At 41.3% G+C, this 24,503-nt stretch overlaps 1 protein-coding gene and 1 long non-coding RNA gene across 13 annotated transcripts in view; one reads left to right on the top strand and one right to left on the bottom strand.

Moving 5' to 3' along the window:
- Window positions 1–24,503, top strand: part of LIMS1 (LIM zinc finger domain containing 1) — a 156,254-nt gene that overhangs the window by 123,341 nt on the left and 8,410 nt on the right. For 11 of the 12 annotated variants that reach the window (XM_055243849.2, XM_063616659.1, XM_055243846.2 and 8 more), the window contains 7 exons: window positions 4,803–4,962; window positions 16,653–16,719; window positions 18,200–18,320; window positions 18,753–18,902; window positions 21,597–21,747; window positions 22,290–22,382; window positions 23,673–23,721. In XM_055243849.2, the coding sequence (XP_055099824.1) occupies window positions 4,803–4,962; window positions 16,653–16,719; window positions 18,200–18,320; window positions 18,753–18,902; window positions 21,597–21,747; window positions 22,290–22,382; window positions 23,673–23,721 (791 nt within the window). Of the gene's footprint in view, window positions 1–4,351; window positions 4,360–4,802; window positions 4,963–16,652; window positions 16,720–18,199; window positions 18,321–18,752; window positions 18,903–21,596; window positions 21,748–22,289; window positions 22,383–23,672; window positions 23,722–24,503 lie in introns of those variants that run through there. The other variant, XM_055243852.2, reaches the window with a different exon arrangement.
- Window positions 13,804–24,124, bottom strand: LOC129463207 (uncharacterized). Its single transcript, XR_010115411.1, has 2 exons — window positions 22,561–24,124; window positions 13,804–17,506 (listed from the first exon to the last, which is right to left on the bottom strand). It is a non-coding gene; the product is annotated as an uncharacterized lncRNA (long non-coding RNA).

Below are 24,503 nucleotides of genomic sequence, written 5' to 3'. Positions count from 1 at the left end.
CTGCATTTTAGGACCAAACAATTTGTTTTGCATACTTGAATAATGGAAAGCAAGATATCAGGTGTGCTGTGTGAGGTTGATTTGTGGAAGTGGATCAGCTTCATCAGTCATGCCTGGCCTGACTTTTACATATAAATATCTATCTATAGATAGATAGATAGATAGATACATAGATAGATACTCCCCCACTTATATTTCTTGTCATTAACACTTTTTAGTGAAAATCTTTTTCTGAAAAATTAGCTAATTATAACTAATCTGATGATAGCTATAACTGTCACTAATGACTTTTTTAAAGTAATTTCTGTCATCTGTAGTATTAAATATAAAATCAACATTTAAAAAAAAAAAAGGCATTGTGCCAGAGGGTCAAAGGCAAAAGAGGAAAGGGAAGCCTGACTGGTTCAGGGGGCAGCAAGGTGATTGTTCTGTTTCCTTTCTCCCCCTGCTTGTGATGAAAAGGAATACTTCTTGCAAAATACATATTATATTACCTCTAAAACTAGCGCATTTTTCCTGTGTGTGGGAAGTAACTGTGTGCTTGTTTTTATGATGTATCTACCTATTTCCTAACTCTACTTGAGTATTTGAACTTAAGTAGAAACAATCTATATTATAATGGGTTTAAACTGGTCAGTGATAATCAAACATTTTAATCTAAGGGCCTCTTAACACTCTTAAAAACTATTAAGGTCCCCAAAGAACTTTCATTTGTCAGTATTTACCATATGAGAAATTGAAACTGGGAACAATTTTTTTTTTTTTTTTTTTTTTTTGAGACGGAGTCTCGCTCTGTCGCCCAGGCTAGAGTGCAGTGGCGCAATCTCGGCTCACTGCAAGCTCCGCCTCCCGGGTTCACGCCATTCTCCTGCCTCAGCCTCTCCGAGTAGCTGGGACTACAGGCGCCCGCCACCACGCCCGGCTAATTTTTTTGTGTTTTTAGTAGAGACGGGGTTTCACCGTGGTCTCGAGCTCCTGACCTCGTGATCCGCCCGCCTCGGCCTCCCAAAGTGCTGGGATTACAAGCGTGAGCCACCGCGCCCGGCCGAAACTGGGAACAATTTTAAATACTTATTAATTCATTTAAAAACAACACTAAGCTTATTACGTGTTAATAATAGTAAATGTTAACGTTTTCACGAAAAATAACTGTTTTCCAAAATGGAAGAGGCTTAGAGGAAAGGATGGCATTGTGTTACATTTTTGCAAATCTTGTTAATAAAAGTTTCTCAGATTTGTTTCTGCATTCAACCTATTACAGTATATTGTTTTAGATGAAATATATGAAGAAAATGTGGCCTCCCACAGAGATGTAGTTGGAAAAGAGAGGACTTTTCTGCCTCCTGAAAGGGTCGTGGTGACGCTAACATTTTGAAAACCACTGATTTAGGTGATAATGATCCAGGACATTCTAGAATATTCTTTCTGGGCTTTTTTAGAGTCCCATTAAGATTGTTGAGGTTTGGTGAATCTTTTGGGAGGGTTTAGAATTAATAACAGTGCCATATATTTGAGCAGCATCTTATGGTTTCCAAATAGTTTAAAATACTTTTTCCTCAGAACAATAATGAGAACAGTACTGACAATGACCAGGCAGATGTGGAGCTTACCATGCTCCTCCATCCAGGAACACCTGTGGACTTTGGTCAGGAAGAAGGAAGAAGCACAGACCCCTCCAGAGTTTTGTAAAACTGCCACAATCATCTGGCTTACAGCAAAGCTGGGCGATGACGAGAATTTTACAGATTTTTTCCCTAACCCACAGTAACTTTGAAATGACAAAATGGAAATTCATTTTAACATGAGGCTTAGGCCAGGTTTACTGAGCAGTGAAGCTGCTTCCCTTTCTCCCTTCCTTCCTTTTTTTGTGACATTTTAATTCTGCATTCAAACCTGTTAAATAAAGTTGAGCTTTGACTGGTCTGAAGTGATGAACATGGTGTGTCTGCATGCAGTTATTTATGGCAAGGCTACAAAACAAGATGACTGTTTTGTGAAACATTTGGGGGAGGAAGGCAAAGGGAAAGTTGTCTTCCAGAGGTGTGGAGGGGAGTGAAGCAAGTAAGTGGAACCACTTTTGCTAAGGAAACAACAAAACTTGGAAACCAATAGGGGCAAGGCAGTTAGTTACTCTGTTTATAGAATGGAGACTGTCCACCTGTCGGTGTCTCTAGTTGGTTGTGAAAATTCAGGAGAACGTTGGTAGTAACTTCATGAAGTACATTGATTAAATATCTGGAAGGTCAGAAGCTGTACCAGGGGACTAGACACACAGGTGTAGAGCTCATGCTGTGGGTAGACCTGTGAAAATAAACTTGCCAAAAATTGAAGGACCGCTTGGCCAGTTACTGCTCAGCATGGGGGACCTTCTCCATTTCTAGGACTTTTAAGAAATAAATAGGTCTTCATGTGAAATTCTCATCTAATTGTATGCCTGTCAAAGCCATGTTGCTTTTCTTTTCCTTTTTCTTTTTTGAAATGGAGTTTTGTTCTTGTTGTCCAGGCTGGAGTGCAGTGGCGAGATCTCGGCTCACTGCAACCTCCACCTCCCAGGTTCAAGTGATTCTCCTGTCTCAGCCTCCCAAGTAGCTGGGACTACAGGCATGTGCCACCACACCTGGCTAATTTTGAATTTTTACTAGAGATGAGGTTTTACCATGTTGGTCAGGCTGGTCTCGAACTCCTGACCTCAAGTAATCCACTGGCCTCGGCCTCCCAAAGTCCTGGGATTACAGGCGTGAGCCACTGCAGCCGTCTGCCATGTTGCTTTCCTTCTTCCAAACTGCACAATGGTTAGAGCCTGAGATTATTTATTGAATGCCTTCTGTGTTTTAAGGTGTAGTGAGGTTACTGACGGGGGAATTTCTCACGTCACCAGCTGCAACAGTGGTTACTCGACAACGTGGTGTCACTTTCCTAACTTCTGAAATGTGGTGGTATCCCTGTCATGTCCTTTCAAGTGTTTGAAATTCGTGGTGTAAACACCAAAAGCAATGGCAGCAAAAGCCAAAATTGACAAATGGGAATCTAATTAAAGAGCTTCTGCACAGCAAAAGAAACTACCATCAGAGTGAACAGGCAACCTACAGAATGGGAGAAAATTTTTGCAACCTACTCATCTGACAAAGGGCTAATATCCAGAATCTACAATGAACTCAAACAAATTTACAAGAAAAAAACAACCCCATCAAAAAGTGGGCGAAGGACATGAACAGACACTTCTCAAAAGAAGACATTTATGCAGCCAAAAAACACATGAAAAAATGCTCATCATCACTGGCCATCAGAGAAATGCAAATCAAAACCACAGTGAGATACCATCTCACACCAGTTAGAATGGCCATCATTAAAAAGTCAGGAAACAACAGGTGCTGGAGAGGATGTGGAGAAATAGGAACACTTTTACACTGTTGGTGGGACTGTAAACTAGTTCAACCATTGTGGAAGTCAGTGTGGCGATTCCTCAGGGATCTAGAACTAGAAATACCATTTGACCCAGCCATCCCATTACTGGGTATATACCCAAAGGACTATAAATCATGCTGCTATAAAGACACATGCACACGTATGTTTATTGCGGCACTATTCACAATAGCAAAGAGTTGGAACCAACCCAAATGTCCAACAACGATAGACTGGATTAAGAAAATGTGGCACATATACACCATGGAATACTATGCAGCCATAAAAAATGATGAGTTCATGTCCTTTGTAGGGACATGGATGAAACTGGAAACCATCATTCTCAGTAAACTGTCACAAGGACAAAAAACCAAACACCGCATGTTCTCACTCATAGGTGGGAATTGAACAGTGAGAACTCATGGACACAGGAAGGGGAACATCACACTCCGGGGACTGTTGTGGGGTTGGGGGAGGGGGGAGGGACAGCATTAGGAGATATACCTAATGCTAAATGATGAGTTAATGGGTGCAGCAAAACAACATGGCGCATGGATACATATGTAACAAACCTGCACATTATGCACATGGTACCCTAAAACCTAAAGTACAATAAAAAAAAAAAAAAAAAATTCGTGGTGTAATCTGTTCTGATTGACAGTGTGATTTTATGAGCAGGGACCTGGATTTCTAGTCCTGTGCCTTCCTTTAACTAATTAGCCTTGTGATGTTGGTCTGATCCTTCCATCTCTGAACCTGTTTTGCCATCTGTAAAATGATCTTTATTATGTAAAATTCTGTGATTTTAAGATACATTTTATAATATTGGTAATCAGGTTCGTCTTACCGATTAGGTAACAGGACTGGGGCATCTTGGCTGGTTTTAAGGCTACTTAAGCAGTTGTTTTCCACAGGATTTAATCAAAGGGGTAACCCGTGTCTAGGTTATATGACATGGCATTTAGTTGACATGCATTTTAGATTCTGTTCTCAGAAGGGAAAGAAACTGACCTTGAGATGTCAACTTTTGGATATTTTAATTAAGCTACTTATTAAGCTGTAAACCCAATTCCTTGAGAGCAGCTTATAACTTTCATCTCTGTCTCAGGTGCCTAACACATAGTAGGCACACATTCATAGTATATTTAGCAAGAAGAATGCCAAAAATGTTAGAAACAGAATCAAAGTGGGACACCCTTACAGAGCCTCAGATGCTAGGGTAAAGAGGCTGAAGAGTCCAAGTTAAGAGCATGTAAGGAACAAACAAGAAATTGAGCTTTTTAGATAAAATAGGGTTTTTGTGATCAGATAGAATTTGCTGTTCGGTTCTTAGTGTTGTTCGATCTTCGATCTAAGAAGAGGCTGACGGTCTGCAACCTGCTGTTCTTTGTGTGTTACAGCAACATGGCCAATGCCCTGGCCAGCGCCACTTGCGAGCGCTGCAAGGGCGGCTTTGCGCCTGCTGAGAAGATCGTAAACAGTAATGGGGAGCTGTACCATGAGCAGTGTTTCGTGTGCGCTCAGTGCTTCCAGCAGTTCCCAGAAGGACTCTTCTATGAGGTGAGTTACGCTGGACAAAAGCAGGGAGGTGCCATTCCCCGCCCTCCCGCTTCCTGCCCTTCTTTCCTGAGGCCTCCTCCTTCATGTTCAGTTTCATGATGAAAGACTGAATTGAAGTGCCAGATGCATGCCAGTATTTGATAGCTGTGAGGTCAGAGGTGGCATCTCTATGGCCCATATGGGCAGTGGCGTGATTGGGACACCCTCACAGACCCTGCATTTGTATTGCTCAGTTCATCGTCCTATTTCAGAACCCAGAGTCCCTTAGGACAGAGCCTTTCAGACCTAAGCAGCTCAGCTCCACATACAAAATTCTTTCCGAGTCTTCAGCCACACTCAGGCCCCCCATACACCTCACCCATTCCTGTCTCTGTGTCTTTCCCCCTTCTCAGAGGACCACTGGACCCGCTCTAAAGGAGAGCGTGTGGTGTACGTCACCCCCTCCACAACTTCCCAGCCTCGAGCCAGGAGCGTCCATGCATTTATTTTCTAAGGAAAAAAAAATAAGTATTTTAGGGAACTATACTGTCTACATTTAGCTCTTCTGGGTGTCTATGTTCTTTTCCAAATACTTGTTTTTCTTGATCCTTGGGTGTTAGCATATGGTCTGCACTTCCTTTGTAGTGTATTTGGTATTCTCAACATTACTGAAACCCCTTTCTCGTTGCTTTTTATTGTTTTGTTTGAGACAAAGTCTCATTGTATAGCCCAGGCTAGAGTGTAGTGGCATGATTATAGCTCATTGCAGCCTTGAACTGCTAAGCTCAACTGATCCTCCAGCCTCAGCCTCCTGAGTAGCTGGGGCTACAGGCACATGCCACCACGCCTGACTAATATTATTTTTCATAGAAACGGAGTCTCCCTATGTTGCCCAGGCTGGTCTCAAACTCCTGGGCTCAGGTGATCCTCGGCCTCCCAAAGTGCTAGGATTACAGGCATGAACCACCATGTCTGGCCTACTGAAACTCCTTTCTCACAGTAAACATGTATTTTGGGGGATAATCTAGAGATGCCAACCCCAGGCTATAAATGAAGGTGAGAGTGAGGTGTATGTATGTGTTAGATCAAATAGGTAATTTACTTTTACCACCTTACTTCTTACATATTTGTACATATATGCACATCTATATATGATAATATATGTATATAGAATTATTTTATAGTTGAAGATGGCTGCTCTTTGATTTCTTCTTTTGCCTAGCAGATTTTTATGTTTCCCTGTTATATAAACCATGCTTGAGCAAGGAAACGTAGTTTACAAAGATCATTGGTAAGTCCATTGTATGCCACTCAGGCAGCATTTTCCCATAGAAACAAACATGAGAGTGGGGTTCCTAGGCCAGCCCACAGAAAAGCTGTTTACCCCATCATGGGTACATGAAATACAGGGCTAGCAAGTATGTAATGTCAACTCTGGGAAACAGCTTTAAGGGTTAGGGTTAGGGAATGCTATTTTATTCACTAGTACACATTTTTTTTAAGCTCCTATTGTGTCCCCAAAACACACATTCCCAACAACAAAAACCTTAGCAGTGGAAAGAGGTCTTCATTTTCTCTTTTCTTCTAGTTCTTTTTTTTTTTTTTTAACTTTATTTCTTTAGGCCTCCAAACATGCTCTATGTATCTTCTTGCAGTTCTTCCTGTTCTTCCTGACTTCGTCCCTGGGCAGTGGGAATCTTTTGGGCAAGGATGATGGATTTAGGGATGGGCAGATGACAGTTGTGAGGATGGACAAAAGCAGGAGAGGCCAATGTACCACAGCAGAAGAGGGCAGGAGAGGAGCTCCAGAGGTGTGAATGGAGGCATCAGGCATAGAGACCCCCTACTGAGGCTGTAGGTAGACTGTGATTAGCTGGTGAGGAGAAGGAATAGGAAATCCCTAGGTGCTGAGGCAGCAAGAAGAGAGGGCATTTGCTGGTGGTAGTGATGGTGAGCCATCACTCAATTCAGGTAAAGGGACCCGAGGACCTACTTCTGCCTCAGCACCGTGGAGGCCTTCCAGGACTGTGGCAAGGAAGGAGATGAGACTCCCAAGGCACACTGAAGGGAATTCTGGAAAGCTGGCTTGGAGAGAGCATTGGTCTTCTCACTATATGAATCCCGTCTTTATCCCTCCCTTTTTTTTTTTTTTTCTCCTGTAGTCCAGAGAGGTTGAAATGTCTGATAACATAGCAGGTTTGTGACATGAAAGAGATGAGAACCTAGCTGGTCTCCTAGTATCCAATACAGTATTCTTTCCCTTACATATTCTTTTTAAATATAAGATATTTTTATTGAAATGGGCGATTATGACAAAGGCTTTAGGAGAGTTCAGTCTAGGGGAGCAATAGAGAAGAACTCAGAGAAAAAGACAGGCTCTGTTTTCCCAAACATTTTCCTTATATCCCTGGCCTGTGGTTTCCCCTGTGAGCACCCTGGAGCTCCAGCCCTCTGTCACCTTCTTTCTCCCATTTTGCCTGCGACTTAGGAATGAACATGATGGTTAAGCTACCTTCACTAAGCAGCATGACCGCTTCCTGAGCTCCTGCTGCCGCATTTAGGCCCTGTCAGCTGTGAGGCCACTGGTGCTGAGTCAGAGGGAAAGGCTCAGAACAGCACTGAGCAGCGAAGAATAAAGTGTGACTCATCTCGTCCTGCCCACCCCTCACACTGGACTATAAATACCCTCCCTGGGTCTGTGTGTTGTTATTCCAAAAGATGGCGATGAATACCCAGAACTAGGCTATTCATGGGCTGTTGCCCAGTTCAAGCTGTATTGGGTCCTGAGGAAGAGTACTATTTTGGCTACATTGTTTATCATTAAAACCAGCCCAGGGATGTGTAAACCTGCATCTGGAGAATAAGACATTTATTTTTGGTTAAATGATATTAGAGAAAAAAACTATCTAAGGCTGCTAACAAATAATCTTCACTTTCAATTATATCCAGCAATAAGTTGTTTTCCAGAAAAGGAAGCTTGGAAACTTACCCGGTTTGCCTTCCATTTGGGACATGACTGATGTGCTTCAGTCTTTGCATAATAACAAATGCATCTTTGCCACTTTATATCTTTGTTATTGCTTTTGTCTCATTATCAAAACAACTTCCTTCCCTGATTTCCACAGCCTCTATTTTTTCTTTTCTCTGGAAGACTAGTTAGGAAGACTTATAGGTGGGTTCTGTGCACTCGCTTCCCCTGAAAATGTGATTTACTCCTATGGTTGAACTTTCTGGTACTTTGAATTAAATAGGACATTCTTCCCTTTGGCCACAGAGGCAAGTATAGAATGAGATCCTTGTTTCCTAACCACTTACCAGAACATATATCTGAAGAAATGAGCACCAGTATTTCTGTCTCAACTATAGTTTCTCTTTTTTTTTTTTCTTTTTCTTAGGACAGGGTCTCACCCTGTTACCCATGCTGGAGTGCAGTGGCACAATCACGGCTCACTGCAGCCTTGACTTCCTGGGCTCAAGCAGTCCTCCCACCTCAGCCTCCCTAGTAGCTGGGACTACAGGCGCACACCACCACAGATAGATAATTAAAACAATTTTTTTTGCAGAAACAGGGTCTTGCCATGTTGCCCAGGCTAGTCTTGAACTCCTGAGCTCAAGTGATTAGATGCCATTTCCCCGGGGAAATACCCTTTCAACCCAGAGGCCCTAATGCTAACTATAGTGGTTCCTAAATCTAACTTTGAGACATCCAGCATTATCTCCAGTAAAAGGAGTATCTTAATTTTTCTCATAAGAAAATACTTTTGGGAGTGAAGTGAAGCCAACACTTAGAAGGCTGATTTAAGTCCAGGAAGTATTGTAGAGTGGGATGGACTGAACCAAGGACTAGGGACCTATTGTGCAGCTGATTAACCCTGACTTAGTACATGCTCAGGGCTGGGTTCTTTGTTGGTGCTTCACATTTCTCTCTCCTTAGTTTGGATTTCACAAATATGTCCCTTTTTTCCCATCACAAAATGCATTAACAGGAAATACTCATTTATTTATTTATTTATTTATTTATTTATTTATTTATTTATTTATATATTTTTTGAGACGGAGTTTCACTCTTGTTGCCCAGGCTGTAGTGCAAATGCGCGATCTCGGCTCACTGCAACCTCCGCCTCGCGGCTTCCAGCGATTCTCCTGCCTCAGGCTCCCAAGTAGCTGGGATTACAAGCATGCGCCACCATGCCCAGCTAATTTTGTGTTTTTAGTGGAGATGGGGTTTCTCCATGTTGATCAGGCTGGTCTCAAACTCCCGACCACAGGTAATCCACTCGCCTCGTCCTCCCAAAGTGCTGGGATTACAGGAGTGAGCCACTACACCTGGCCAGGAAAGACCCATTTATGATGAGTAGTTTTGTAGCAAGATGGTTTACAGAGAGGTTTCTTCACTCATTTACTCTGATTATTCAGGAAGGCAGAAACTGAGAATGGAAGACACTTGCAACCAGCACATCTGTTTATCTGTGGATCCACTCACTTCAGGGCAGTTTATGACAAACTGGTATAAAGCACCAAATGGAGATTTGCAACTTTGTACTTGACTGGAAATGAGACTTTTCAGCTGATTTCCTGTTCTGAGCTTACTTGAAAGCAGCTCAGAATAATTCTGTTTTTTCCCCTAAAGGGAATATTTACAGAACTTCAACTTAAAAGAGTTAAAAACAGAGCCATTCTTGGAGCTCATCTTCCCCCACACAGAGCGACCCATTTCCACAGGTGGTGGGACCGCAGAGTTCTTAAGGCATTTTGTTTATAAATACTACTAATTTGGACCATTAATATTTCTAACAGGCTTATTGTATTCCTTGTTTAAATCAGTTTGGGGATGTAATGTGTAGTTACCTAGAAAGGCTATATTTATAGAAATTTAATTCTTCCCTGAGGAGCCCCTCTGCCCGGCCGCCCCGTGTCTGGGTAGAAGTGAAGAGCTCCTCTGCCTGGCCGCTCCGTCTGGGAGGTCTACCACGGAGGCCAGAAGCAATGTGGGGGCTGGACGTGGTGGCTCACGCCTGTGGTCCCGGCACTCTGGGGGGCAAGGCGGGTTGATCACTTCGGGCTAGGAGTTCGAGACCAGTCTGGCCAACTTGGCGAAACATGAAGAATACAACAGACAAACCAACCAACCAACTCAGTGACAACAAAACAGGTCTACCCTGGAGTCATACTCTAATTTTTTCTATTTTCCTCCCTTTCTGATCCTTTATCCCACTTTCTTTTTCTTCCTCTTCCTTCTCCCTCTTCTTTGTCAAATAGAGGATTGAGTTATTATCACTGATCCATATAAAGTCCCTTTCTCATTTATTTTAACTCCCACCCCCATTTCTATTCCCCGACTTCCCATGTGCAACCTTCCTAATATGTTTGATACGCATCTTTTTGTTTGTATGTATTTTTAGAAAATGTTTATTGTTTTTGTATGCAAAAAAAATTAATAAAAAAAAAAAAAAAAGAAATTTAATTCTTCCCAATTTATGATTCTTGATTTTTAAAAAATTTTATATCTTAGAGTTTTACTTTGGATCAACTTCTGGCCTTTCTCTCAGGCTCAAAAGTTGAGCTCTGCTATGTTTGATCATTTCTACACATTGTAGAAAAGAGGCAGCTTGTTAGAGCAGAAGTTCTCCACCTGGAATTAACAGTAGTTGTGACACTGGAGAAGCATAGCCCAGAGTGCAAGAGATTTGCAGGATGAATGGTGGCAAGGAAATCTATTTCTAAGTCCTCCTATTCTGGTTTTGAAGGGCTCAATTTCTGGATCCTTTTCTCTTTGCCTGAAAACATATTTATATTCACAATAGTACTTCTCTCACATTGCAAAAGAAAGAAATCTCAAATCTTACTATCATTAATTGCTCCGGGATACCCATCAAAAAGGATTAGTTAGGGAGTGCTGAAACCCATAAGGCTTAGTCTTTCCCTGCCTTATGTATTTTCTTGTTAAGGAGAAGCTTGGCTTTAGGAACTGTGTTGGATATTCTATATTCAGGTACAGATATGCACGCCCCTTGACCACAGGGAAATGTCTGAGAAAGGTGTCATTAGGCAAGTTCATTGTTGTGCGGACATCAGAGAATGTATTTAACAAACCTAAATGTCATAGCCTACAACACATCTAGTCTATATGGTATGGCCTATTCCTCCTAGGCTACAAACCTGTACAGCATGTTACTATACAGAATACTGCAGGCAGTTGTAACACAATGGTGAGTATTTGTGTATCTAAAAGTATCCAAACATAGAAAAAGTACAGTAAATATACCATATACCATGGTAGTATATATGGTCCATTGTTGACAGAAATGTTATCCGGCGCATGACTGTATATGCTGAATTTAGAGACGTAGACAGTAGTTACAACAGCTTTCCTTATTTATTTATTTATTCATTTATTTTGAGATGGAGTTTTACTCTGTCGCCCAAGGTGGAGTGCAGTGGTGCGATCTCGGCTCACTGTACCCTCCGCCTCCTGGGTTCAAGCGATTCTCCTGCCTCAGCCTCCTCAGTAGGTAGGAATCCAGGCTCATGCCACCACGCCTGGCTAATTTTTGTATTTTTAGTAGAGACAGGTTTCACCATGTTGCTCAGGCTGGTGTTGAACTCGTGATCTTGTGATCTGCCCACCTCGGCCTTCCAAAGTGCTGAGATTATAGGCATGAGCCACTGCACCCAGCCAACAGCTTTCCTTTTAGGACTTAGCCTTTTTCATGTCCTGACTAATTTCAGAAGAATTTATCCTTTGTAAGTGAAAGCTCTGGGAGAGCAGAGCAAAGAGCATTGGTAAGAAATTGTGAATGAGGTGGATAGAAAACACAAACCATTTTCCCTCTGCTTGCACACCACAACAATCAACACAAGTTCTTCTGTGACCAAATGTGTGGGAATTTTTCCCCACACACCAAGCAAGCAATCAGTTCTGCAGTGGACACCAGCTGGGCATTCTCCAATTCAATTCCCACACTATCTATCTGGAGATAGCCTCAGATCCCACAGATTGAGGGGTCAGCCCCAGGACTGTCTTCTCCTTCTGATGCCAATTGAAAGCCCCAGATTGCTTCACTTGTACTTCTGGCTGACATGCTCTGTAAATTGGGGATCCCACAGCCCCCTCTTCTGGTTCTGTTAATGTGCTAGAGCAACTCACAGAGCTCAGGGAAACACATTTACTGCTTTATTGTTAGTATTGTGTTTGTTTGTTTTGAGATAAAGTCAAGCTCTGTCGCCTAAACTGGAGTGCAGTGGAACAATCACAGTTCACTGCAGCCTCCATCTTGTGGACTCAAGCAGTCTTCCTGCCTCAGCCTCCCCAGTAGCTGGGACTATAGGCACATGCTACCATGCCTGGATCTACAATATTACCAACCAGGCACGGTAGAGCACACCTGTAATCCTAGCACTTCGTGAGACTTAGGTCGGAGGATTGCTTGAAGCCAGGAGTTCAAGAGCAGCCTGGAGTTCAAGAGCATAGCCCAGGGTGCAAGAGATTTGCAGGATGAACGGTGGCAAGGAAATCTATTTCTAAGTCCTCCTGTTCTGGTTTTGAAGGACTCAATTTCTGGATCAAGAGCAGCCTGGACAACATAGTGAGATCCCGTGTCTACAAAAAATAACAAAATTAGCCAGGCATGATGGCACACACAGTCCCAGCTACTTGGGAGGCTGAGGTGGGAAGATCATTTGAGCCTAGGAGTTGGAGGCTACAGTGAGCTATAATCATGCCACTGCACTCCAGCCTGAAAAACAGGGCAAGACCCTGTTTCTGAAAAAAAAATAATAATAATAAATAAAAATAAATTGTAAAAGATATTACAAAGGATACAGATGAAGAGATACATAGGGTGAGGTAAGGGAAGGTGGTCAGAGCTTCCACACCTTCTCTGGCTGTACCACCCTCTGGGAAACTACACTGTGTTCAGCTATCCAGAAGCTGTCTGCACCCTGTCCTTTTAAATTTTTACAGAGGCTTCATTATGTAGGCATGATTAATTAAACACTTGGCCATTGGTGATCAACTTAACCTTCAGCTCCTCTCTGCCTTCCCTGAAGGCTGGAGGGTAGGGCTGAAAACTCCAACCATCTGATTCTGCCTCGGTCTTTCTGGTAACCAGTCCCATCCTAAATCTACCTAGGGACTGCCAGTCACGAGTCACCTCATTAACATATAAAAAGACATCACTTTTAAGATTCCAAGGATTTTAGGAGCTGTATGCCAAGAAACTGGGAGGAAGACCAAATATGTATTTCACAATGTCACAGTGAGGATATGCCATGAGCTAGAACAAACAGACCAAAGCAGTATCGCTTTTTGACTCTTGGGAGGCCCGGAGAGTAAGCAACTTGCCCAAGGCCACACAGTGAGTCTTTCAGCCAGATTTTGAATGCAGGCAGTCTGGATCCATGGTCAGTGTTCTTGACTCCTACCTGTCTTCTTAAAAGATGTTTCCAAATCATAGTTAATCCTAATTTTATCTTATACAGTGATTATATTTTAAACCTTCTAAAAAAAAAAAAGGAGCTGGGCTACTTTTTGTGTTTTTATGCAATATACATCTTTCTCTTTCATTTAATACAGAATAAAAGTTAGTCATTTCTAACTAAATTAATGGAGTTATTTATGAGTTTTTATACAGTTGTCTTATGGTATCCACAGAGGATTGGTTCCAGGACACCCCCTCCACCCCACTCCCACCTCACCCTCAGAGTTTACCAAAATCTTTGAATGCTCACGTCCCTGATATAAAATGGTGTACTTATTTGCATATAACCTATACACATCCTCCTGTATACTTTTCATTATCTCTAGATTACTTGTAATAGCTAATAAAATGTAAATGCTATGTAAATAGTTGTTATACTGTGTTTTTAAATTTGTATTATTTTTATTTTTCTATTGGTATTTTTTATTGTTTGGGGTTTTTTCCTCCACATATTTTTTTATCCTTGGTTGACTGAATCCAAGGATGCAGACGCAGCAGATACAAAAGGCTGTTCATTTTGTTTTTTTGTTTCTAATTGACATAATAATTACACACATGGGGCACAGTGTGATGTTTCAATACATGTATACATTGTATAAAAATCAAATCAGAGTATTTAACATATCCATCACCTCATACATTTATAATTTCTTTGTCATAAGAACATTTAAAATACCCCTTTTCTAGCTATTTTGAAATAGCTATTTTGAAATATTTTGAAATGCAATATATTATTAACCAAAGTCACCCTACTGTTCAATAGAACACTAGAACTTATTCGTCCTAACTGTAACTTTGCACCCATTGACCATCTTCTCCCCATCCCCTCCACTCCATTCTCCCCAGCCTCTGGCAACCTCTATTTTACTATTTCTATGAAATCAACCTCTTTAGATTCCACATATGAGTGAGATGATGTAGTATTTGTCCTTCTGTGCTTATTTCACTTAATGTAATGTCCTACAGGTTCATCCATGTCGCCACAGATGACAGGATCTCATTCTTTTTTATAGCCAAAGAGTACTCGCTGGGTATATGTACCATATTTTTTTAATCCATTCATCTGCTGATGGACAGTTAGGTTGCTTCTAAATATTGGCTATTGTGAATAGTGCTGCAGTAAACATGAGAGTGCAGATATCTCTTCCACATACTGATTCCATTTCCTTTGGATATATTCCCAGTAGTGAGATTGCTGGATCATATGGTGGTTCCATTAATTACTGCTAAAAGCTAAACATCAGATTTTTATACATATAGATGGCATACATTCATCAGAAATATATCACGCTTCATAAATACTTGTACTTTTGGCTGCACATTATAATGTAGTATGGCACAGTGTTGAGTAATAGCATATCAATTTATTCTCTTCTGTTAACAAACTTTAAAAACCAAATACATTAATCTGGGCAAGGTAGTGTGTGCCTGTAATCCCAGCTACTCAAGAGGCTGATGTAGAAGGATCACTTGAGCCCAAGCGTTCAAGACAAGCCTGAACAACATAGCAAGACCTAGTCTAAAAACAAAAAGATGCATTAAACATATTACAGCTTATTCATTTGAATTAAAAAGTGAAAGCTGGACACAGTAGCTCATACCTGTAATCCCAGCACTTTGGGAGGCCAGAGGCGGGAGGATCACTTGAGGTCAGGAGTTCGAGACCAGCCTGCCCAACATGGTGAAACCCCATCTGTACTAAAAATACAAAAATTAGCTGGACATGGTGGCGGGTGCCTGTAATCCCAGCTACTCAGGAGGCTGAGGCAGGAGAATCGCTTGAACCCAAGAGGCAGAGGTTACAGTGAGCCAAGACTGTACCATTGCACTCCAGACTGGGCAACAGAGTGAGACTCTGGGAAAAAAAAAAGTTATTTTTCTAGGAGAAAATCTGCTTTGGTTGGTTCAACAGTAAGAACTGACTTTGTCAGTTAAGCTATGGTAGATACGTTCACTAAATTGGATGAACTAAGTCTATAGCCATAATTTGAGGAAACTGGGTTGACAACTGATACATTAAAAATGGATATCATTAAAAATGGATTTTGATAATCAAACAGTGTATGACTTTTGGCATATAACTTGTAAGTAGCTCAAAGACTCAAGGGGAGACATAACTATAACATTTCTCATGACTTAGTAATGTGAAAAAGGCTTCTTAGCATTTCTATATTTAAAAAAAAGGCAACACCCAAAATAGAAAATAGACCTAGAATTAATATTGAACCTGAATCTTCTAGTGGAAAGCCATATTGATGCATGAGATACATGAAATAATTGTGGGAGGAAAAGGCAGCCCTACTCATTTCACTGTCACTAAGATATGCTTTTCAAGTAAACAGATAGTATTAAAAAATTAATATTTATGTCTTGCTTGTCTTATACTAATCATTCTAATGATAATACAGAAGAAAATAAATGTTAACCTTTACAGCCTTATGGATTCAGAAAGCATATTTTAAAATTTCATGTTACATATATTTTTTAATTGCAGAAAAGTATGATAGGGTGATCAGCTAAAGACAAGTACAAAAAATATACTACAATACAATTGGAGCACATAAAATGAAAACAGTTCAAGAAATGAAAGATGTAAAAATCTTGGCTGTTAAAAGAATGTTTTTCAATGGATTTTGGTCATTTTAAAATGTGCTAGGGCTGAGCATACTGGCTCACGCCTGTGGTCCCAGTGCTTTGAGAGACTGAGGTAGGAGGATTGCTTTGGGCCAGGAGTCCAAGAACTAGCCTAGGCAACATAGCAAGACTCCCATTTAAAAAAATAATAAAATACAATGTGCTAGAATATTTGCCCTTTGTAAATATTTGAGGTTACGTGAGAATTATAGATATCGACCTGAAAAATGTGGGAGGTGAGTTGTATGTATGTGCATATTTTCTGGAGGGAGAGGTGATCCATAGCTTTCATCAGATTCATTAAAGGCAGGGTATTTGAGCCAGAAAACAATTCAACACAGTCAGGCCAGGTCACCAGTCCCTGTAGGTGTACTGTTCACTCTAGCCTCTACTTATTCCGTATGTCTTTGCTGTACCAACATGTAGATGTATGGATGGTGCAAAAGAGTATCTGCTTTTTAAAATCCCAGTAGAATTATAAATTCTTAGAGTAGAACTCTTAGTTTAGAAACATCTTTCCTGTATATCTTCATCAAATAATTATATTTCTCCTGTGATTGTTTCGTGTTTGTAAGTTGGTGGTACCCTCTCTTTCAGTTTGAAGGAAGAAAGTACTGTGAACATGACTTTCAGATGCTCTTTGCCCCTTGCTGTCATCAGTGTGGTAAGTTTTACTGCTAAATGTCAGGTAAAAAGTAAGTTTCCAGCCAGGCACGGTGGCTCACACCTGTAATCCTAGCACTTTGGGAGGCGGAGGGAGGAGGATCACCTGAGGTCAGGAGTTTGAGACCAGCCTGGCCAACATCGGGAAACCCTGTCTCTACTAAAAATACGAAAATTAGCTGGGCATGGTGGCAGGTGCCGGTAATCCCAGTTATTCAAGAGGCTGAGGCAGGAGAATAGCTTGAACCCAGGGGGCAGAGGTTGCAGTGAGCCGAGATTACACCACTTTACTCCAGCCTGGGCGACAGAGCAAAACTCCATCTTGGGGGAAAAAAAGGTAAGTTTCCAAATTACTTGAGTCATTTCACACTGGTGAAGTATCGATGGTAAAAATGGTTTTTAGTGCTCATTATGAATAACTGTTGGAAACTTCATCACTCCTCTTCGCTATTGTTAATATATAACAAGCTGGAGGAGTATCAAAACCTAGAGATAATTGATTTTTAAGGACATTTAAGGTAGAGGTATTTTGGGATGAACTAGGACTCCTATCAGGTGGTGTTTGGGAGTGTTCTTTTCCTGTGTTAACACAACCTTTATCTACTTGCTTTTGGTTTTGCCAGGAAAGAGGCAGGGAAGACATCAGTGAGGTGCTTCAGATGCTTAGGGATGCTTAAGAGTTGCTTGCACGGCACATAAGTGATGGACTTGCTTGCATGTTGGCCACTTCACTGGTTGCTAATACCTCTGCTAGGTTTCCAGAGATTGAAGAAACGAAGTCGAATGTTCTAAAGGTTTAATGAAAGAATAAATTAAGTATGGGTTATAAGAAACTGTGCTGTAGATTTCAGTTGTCTATGTTGACAATGACCAGAAATAACCAAAAGGCATTCAAGAGAGCCTAGTAGCCCGTTTGGAAAGGAAAGCTAGATTCAGAGATGAGACAAAACAGCCCAAAAACATGGCTGCTGAATCAAAAACAAAAACTCAGATGAAATAAAAACTTTTTTTCTAATGTGCTTACTCTGGTAGACACATAAATAAAAAGTTCTTCTACTGGCCAGGTGTGGTGGCTCATGCCTATAATCCTAGCACTTTGGGCGGCCAAGAAGGGCGGATCACCTGAGGTCGGGAATTTGACCAGCATGGAGAAACCCTGTCTCTACTGAAAATACAAAATTAGCCGGGCGTGGTGGCAGGCGCCTGTAATCCCAGCTACTTGGGAGGCTGAGGCAGGAGAATTGCTTGAACCTGGGAGGCAGAGGTTGCAATGAGCCAAGATGGCGCCATTGCACTCCAGCCTGGACAACAAGAGCAAAACTGTCTCAAAAAAAAAAAAAAAAAAGTTTCTCTATTGAGAAAGGCTTCAACGGTTTTTTTCCTCACTGTTTTTCCTTAATTGCTCTCTCAGTAAATAAAGTGCCATGGTTGTTACTTAGGATGTTACTTAGTAACATCCGTTGTGTGTTGCTTTCCCACAGGTGAATTCATCATTGGCCGAGTTATCAAAGCCATGAATAACAGCTGGCATCCGGAGTGCTTCCGCTGTGACCTCTGCCAGGAAGTTCTGGCAGATATCGGGTTTGTCAAGAATGCTGGGAGGTAGGTGGATTTTCATCCTTGTCAGATGTGGGTGGATAATGTGACTGTGACAAGATCATGTGTATTCTCTATGTGGGATGTAAGGCAGTTCTGTAGGACACTGAATTGAGGGCATGGGAACTCAGACACTGCAGTGTGTTGACTGAGTGCTGCTGCTGGGAGTGGACCCTTGTGTTGCCGTTCACAGGGCATAACTGCTCCATGCATGGCTGAACTACCAATGGGGGATGTACCTAGATGGAGTTTCTTAAAAATCAGTCAGATATTAGGGTTGGAACACATTTTTCATGTAGCTTGATTCTGCCCTGTTAAGCACAGGAGTGATTTTTTTAAGAAATGATTTAATTTCTTTTCAGAGATAAGGGAAGCATATTTCTTTTTAACCATTAGAAAGAACCTAAAATTTTAAATTTAAGTTTTGGCTCTGTTTAGACACCTGTGTCGCCCCTGTCATAATCGTGAGAAAGCCAGAGGCCTTGGGAAATACATCTGCCAGAAATGCCATGCTATCATCGATGAGCAGCCTCTGATATTCAAGAACGACCCCTACCATCCAGACCATTTCAACTGCGCCAACTGCGGGTACTGGAATTGTTTCTTTTTTATTACACAAGCAGTGGGAATGAAAGTTACATTTATCTATACTTCTGTTACTCTAGCAAACCAAATTGTTTTTCTCCAATTTTTAGTCTAGAAAATTTTAAACCTATAGAAGAGTCAAGAGAATGATATAATGAAACCTGTATACCCTTAATTTCGTTTCACCAGTTAACATTTTGCCATGCTTGTGTGTATACAGTCCACATTCTCGTTTCACCCTCCTATGTATGTGTGCACGTGTGTCTGTATACACATACCTCTAAAATTTCTCATGACTCTCAGTATACGTCTCCTGAGAATAAGGGCATTTTCCTATGGAACCACAATACTTTAAAAAAAAATTTTTTTTTTTTTCCTTGAGACAGGGTCTCTATTGCCCAGGCTGAAGTGCAGTGGGCAATCATAGCTCACTGCAGCCTCACCCTCCTGGGCTCAAGCAGTCCTTCCACTTCAGCCTGCAGAGTAGCTGGGACCACAGGCACACACCACCCTTCCCGACTAATTTTTTTAAATTTTTTGTAGAGATGGAGGCTTGTTGCATTGCCCAGGCTGGTCTCAAACTCCTGGGCTCAAGCAGTCTACTCATCTCGGCCTCCCAAAGTGCTGGGATTATAGGCATGAGCCACTGCACCTGGCCAGAACCACAATACTCTTATTATGCCTAAGAAAATTAGCAATAATCTTATAATGTCAACTATCAGTCCATATTAAAAATATTCCCATTAGCCCCAGAAATATTTGTCATCACTATGTTTTTCCAATAGAAGATCTAAAAACAAAGGTCTTATCTCTGCACATGCATAACTTTTACAGTTGTAATAATTATGTATTATCTTAAAATATGTTGTTATATTTTTTTAATTTGGCTTGGTTTATATCTAAAAGAAATATATTTAATTTTTTGTCTTCAATAAGTTATGATAGATTGTTAGGCTATAAATTTTTCTCAGTTTGCTGCCTAGTATAAAAATTCAGTGGATAAAGATTCTTGGCCGGGCGCGGTGGCGGGCGCCTGTAGTCCCAGCTACTTGGGAGGCTGAGGCAGGAGAATGGCGGGAACCCGGGAGGCGGAGCTTGCAGTGAGCTGAGATGGTGCACTGCACTCCAGCCTGGGAGACAGAGCAAGACTCCATATCATAAAAAAAAATTCTTTACTATAGTTAATGTGAACTTACTTGCTAAATTATAGTAGGGATGGAGAAGAAACAGTAGGCCAAATATTAAGAAAACAGTTTGGGCCAGGTGCAGTGGCTCACTCCTGTAATCTCAGCAATTTGGGAGGCCAAGGCGGGTGGATCATGAGGTCAGGAGATCGAGACCATCCTGGCTAACATGGTGAAACCCCATCTCTACTAAAAATAAAAAAATGAGCCAGGTGTGGTGGTGGGTGCCTGTAGTCCCAGCTACTCGGGAGGCTGAGGCAGGAGAATGGCATGAACCCGGGAGGCAGAGCTTGCAGTGAGCGTGGATCGCGCCACTGCACTCCAGCCTGGGCAACAAAGCAAGACTCATCTCAAAAAATAAAAAAGAAAGAAAAAAAGAAAACAGTTTGGTTGTATAAGTTCAGCCGTCTCATCTTTTGTGATTGAATTATCAGTTTGTGCCTTATCTCGTTTTCTTGCCTATCCTTCCTCTTGGGGGATTCACCTCTGTCCACTTTTCATTAGCATCTCTCCTAGAGAATTACATAAAAGGGATGAAATTCAAACAAGTCCATTTGACTAATTGGGACCATCTCTGACCAAATGTTTATTGATGCAGGAGACTGAAAATAATATTTAATTTGAGTATTTGGAGAAGGAAAATTCTGGGCATTTTGTTGTTTATGAAAATAAACCTATTAACCTATAACTCTTTTCAACAGCTTGTGACGATTTAAATAATTGTTAGTAAATGGAACTAGTCTCCCAGCTTCTCAGTTTGCTTGGAAAGGTCGTGTGTCGTGTCTTAGTCTATTTTATGCGCCTATAACAGAATACCACAAACTGGGTAATTTGTAACCAACAGTTTATTTGGCTCGTGGTTCTGGAGGCTGGGAAGTCCAAGATCAAGGGGCTGGCATCTGGTGAGGACCTTCTTCTGCATCATTACATAGCAGAGGGCATCACATGGTGGGGGGAAGAGGAGAGGGGAAGGAAGAGAAGGAAGGAGGCTGAACTTGTCCTTTTTAAGGAACCCACCCCCTCAGTAACAGCATTAATCCATCTGTGAGGGCAGAGCCTTCATGATCTAATCACCCCTTAGAGGTCCTACCTCCCAACACCTCTGCATTGGGGATCATGAACTTCGGGGACACAGTCACACCATAGCAGGTAGTATTACTGAGTCTACCCTCAGCACTGTGATTATTCCCTGTAGCTTTTAAAGGAAGACAAATGGACTAAAATGAAATGTGATAATATAAGAAGGAAATGATGAATATGACTGGTGTGGTGGTATGTATCTGACCTAGTCTTGCATCTTACCCTTTTAAGATACAGATGTTTTGGTAGGAGTCTGAAACCTGTTCGGGCCTATTAATTCAGGTTATTCTGATCACCTCTAAAGGGGAAAAAAGAAATTTGCAGGGATTGTCATAGTAATGTCTTTAAAAACCTTCTAAAAAGTGTGCTAGCCCCATCGGTTGGCCGTTTTTCTTAGTATTAGTATTAAGCTGGATGTCTTTCTCACGGACAGGAAGGAGCTGACTGCTGATGCACGGGAGCTGAAAGGGGAGCTGTACTGCCTGCCATGCCATGATAAAATGGGGGTCCCCATCTGTGGCGCTTGCCGACGGCCCATCGAAGGGCGCGTGGTGAACGCCATGGGCAAGCAGTGGCATGTGGAGGTGAGTTCTAAATGGCAAAGGGTAACCAATCCTTTCAAATCTCCATGATTCAGGGGTAACCAGTACTTTCAAATCTTCATGATTCAGGTGTTCTGGCAAGATTAGGAGACTCTAAAGATTAAACATGGACATTTTAAAGACAATTGACTTTGCTGACAGCCAAGAATATAGAATGTACACTGCTTTTGTGAATGTCTCAATAATGATACAGGATGTGCACTTTTGCTCCTAAAGCCTTCTTGAAGCAGGAAGTGCCATGGTCTGTATCCAGCAGCAGCTCCTCCTTTATAGGTGCTACTGAGATGCTCACCTCTATTCTCTTTTCAGGCTATTATAATAGGCTATGTCTTAAAGTAACCTTCAAAGACAGACAACTGAATTACAACTGCAGAAGTATTATATTATGGGGCCACCTAAGGCCAAATGAAATGACTGTCTCAAACTTTCCTTCATCTTCTCTGAAAATAGGTTAACTTTGGTGTTTACTTTATTAGATATAAAATATGGCAATTCAAAAATTACCTATAGCAATTTTTTTTCAGCATTTTGTTTGTGCCAAGTGTGAGAAACCCTTTCTTGGACATCGCCATTATGAGAGGAAAGGCCTGGCGTATTGTGAAACTCACTATAACCAGGTATTGACCTTAGTCACTGGATGCTAGATAGACTTTTATGAACCTAAGCTTATCAGTAGTTTAGCTACAAGGAAATCTCTTGGAAGATGTACATTGTTCAATAGAGATTTGTTTTTAACTTTTTATTTGGGAAATAATTTCAGACTCAGAAGCTAACTATAAAATATACAAAGAATACCTGTATGCCTTTCATTCAAGTCCACAGTTTGCTTTATCATTTCCCACGCTCAGTCTTCCTGTGTAAAACACATACTTACGTAAATATTATATACAAGTACGATGGCTGTTTCTAAAGCATTTGCCAATAAGTTCGTCATACTCCTTTACCCCTAAATACTTCAGTGTATATTTCCCAAGAATATGGGACTCTCTAACATAATTGTAGTTATCAATATTGATACCGTACTTTAACCCATTTATTCCAGTTTTGTCGCTTGAGTCAATAATATCCTCACAGCATTTTTTCCACTCCCAGACTGGACCCAGCCTAGGGCTGTGATGTTTCTTTAGCCTTCTTAAATCTGGAACATTTCCAGATCCTTTTAAAATTTTTGATGACATTGACATTTTGGAGGGATGCAGAGGGCCCCTACCACCTTTTAATAGACTACTTTCCACTTGGGTTCACCTGCTGCTTCTCTATGCTTAGATGAGGTTATACACAGCAGGTTACGGCCGCATACAGTGGCAGGGCATCCTCGCAGAACCTTGCCCCTGGAGCATTTTATACCTCTCCTGCACTGGTGATCTCCCAGGCATGGTGCTGGCTGATAACATCACTACGAATTACAATTTCCTTCCCTCCTTTGTAAGAAAGAAGCAATCTGTGGGCAATCATTTTATGCCCATGGAAATGTCCTGTTCCTCATCAGCCTGCCCTAGATTTAGCACCCCTTGATGATTCTTGTCTCTGCGCCAGCTGCAAACGACACTTCTGCAGCTCCATGCCCTCCACCCATAGTCTGGTCCTCAGCGCTCTGCCTGAGCAAGAGCCCACCTCCTCTCCCGTCTATAGGTTTATTCATTTAACTATTTCTTATCCATATGGACTCACAGATTTCTATATTTTGCATCACTTATTTGGGTGTTCAAACTGTCAGCCTGAAAGTTTTTCTTTTAATTGATGAGAGTGAATTACTTTCATTGTAAGAAGTAAAAACTTGTCAAAGGACTTTTACTAATTTTTTCTAGTGATAAATCCTCAATTTAGATAGCCAGCTATTTTTAAATGTTCAGTGTTCTAAAATTTCTAACACATCTTGAACTTTGACCACCTTTTTTAATTTTCAGCTATTTGGTGATGTTTGCTTCCACTGCAATCGTGTTATAGAAGGTGATGGTAAGTATCTGTGTGAGTTTTAGATTGGTACCACTTTGACACAAAAACGCTTGGGTAATGTGGAAATTCAGGTTGGTGATTGCTATGGTTTGGAATGTGATCGTTATCAGTTACTTTTTCTCTATCTTTGGCATATTTTCCAAGTAATCTGTAGCAGTAAGATGATAATATCAAAGAGTTGGATTTGTTACTGATTTGACACTACTTTCAGCCACTGCTGCAGTGTTGTATGCCAGCAATCATGGGAACTGTCCCTGGTGGACCCTAAGACCTGTTTTCTGTGTCCGGTTTCAGGAAGCTCTAGAACAACGTTTATTAGGAACAGTTTAATCTGCTATCGTAGTTAGGAAGAGGCACTTTAACTTGCACATGCTAAAAGCTGGCAGTTATCAGCAAGCATATCTAGGACTTACCACCCTTGTACTGTGGTAATTAGGCTGGGCTGATTGATTGGAACAGAAAGGAAGCAGCTGTGTTTGCTAAAAGTCGCTAACACAATTCTGCCAGAGACTTCCTGGCAAAGTTTTGAACAATCCTGTTTTCAGCATGATTCATGGCTCCCTGCAGACATCACCTAATTCAGGAAATACTTTTGAAACACTGTTCATGTGCAGTTTGTGAAAACAATCCAGGAAAACAATCTTTAGTGCCATTGAAAATAAAACTTACCTCCCTCCTCTGTGAAATAGATGCCAGGTGAAAGAAGCTGCAAAGGAAGCTGTCTTGTTATCATCAGCTCTGGAAAAAAGACTCCTACAGGGGCAAATAAGTTAATGTCTGGA

This window comes from Symphalangus syndactylus, chromosome 14 (genome assembly GCF_028878055.3).
Source record: "Symphalangus syndactylus isolate Jambi chromosome 14, NHGRI_mSymSyn1-v2.1_pri, whole genome shotgun sequence".
NCBI lineage: Eukaryota > Metazoa > Chordata > Mammalia > Primates > Hylobatidae > Symphalangus > Symphalangus syndactylus.
Note: the sequence above shows the minus strand (reverse complement) of the source record. Positions and strands in the feature narration are given on the sequence as shown.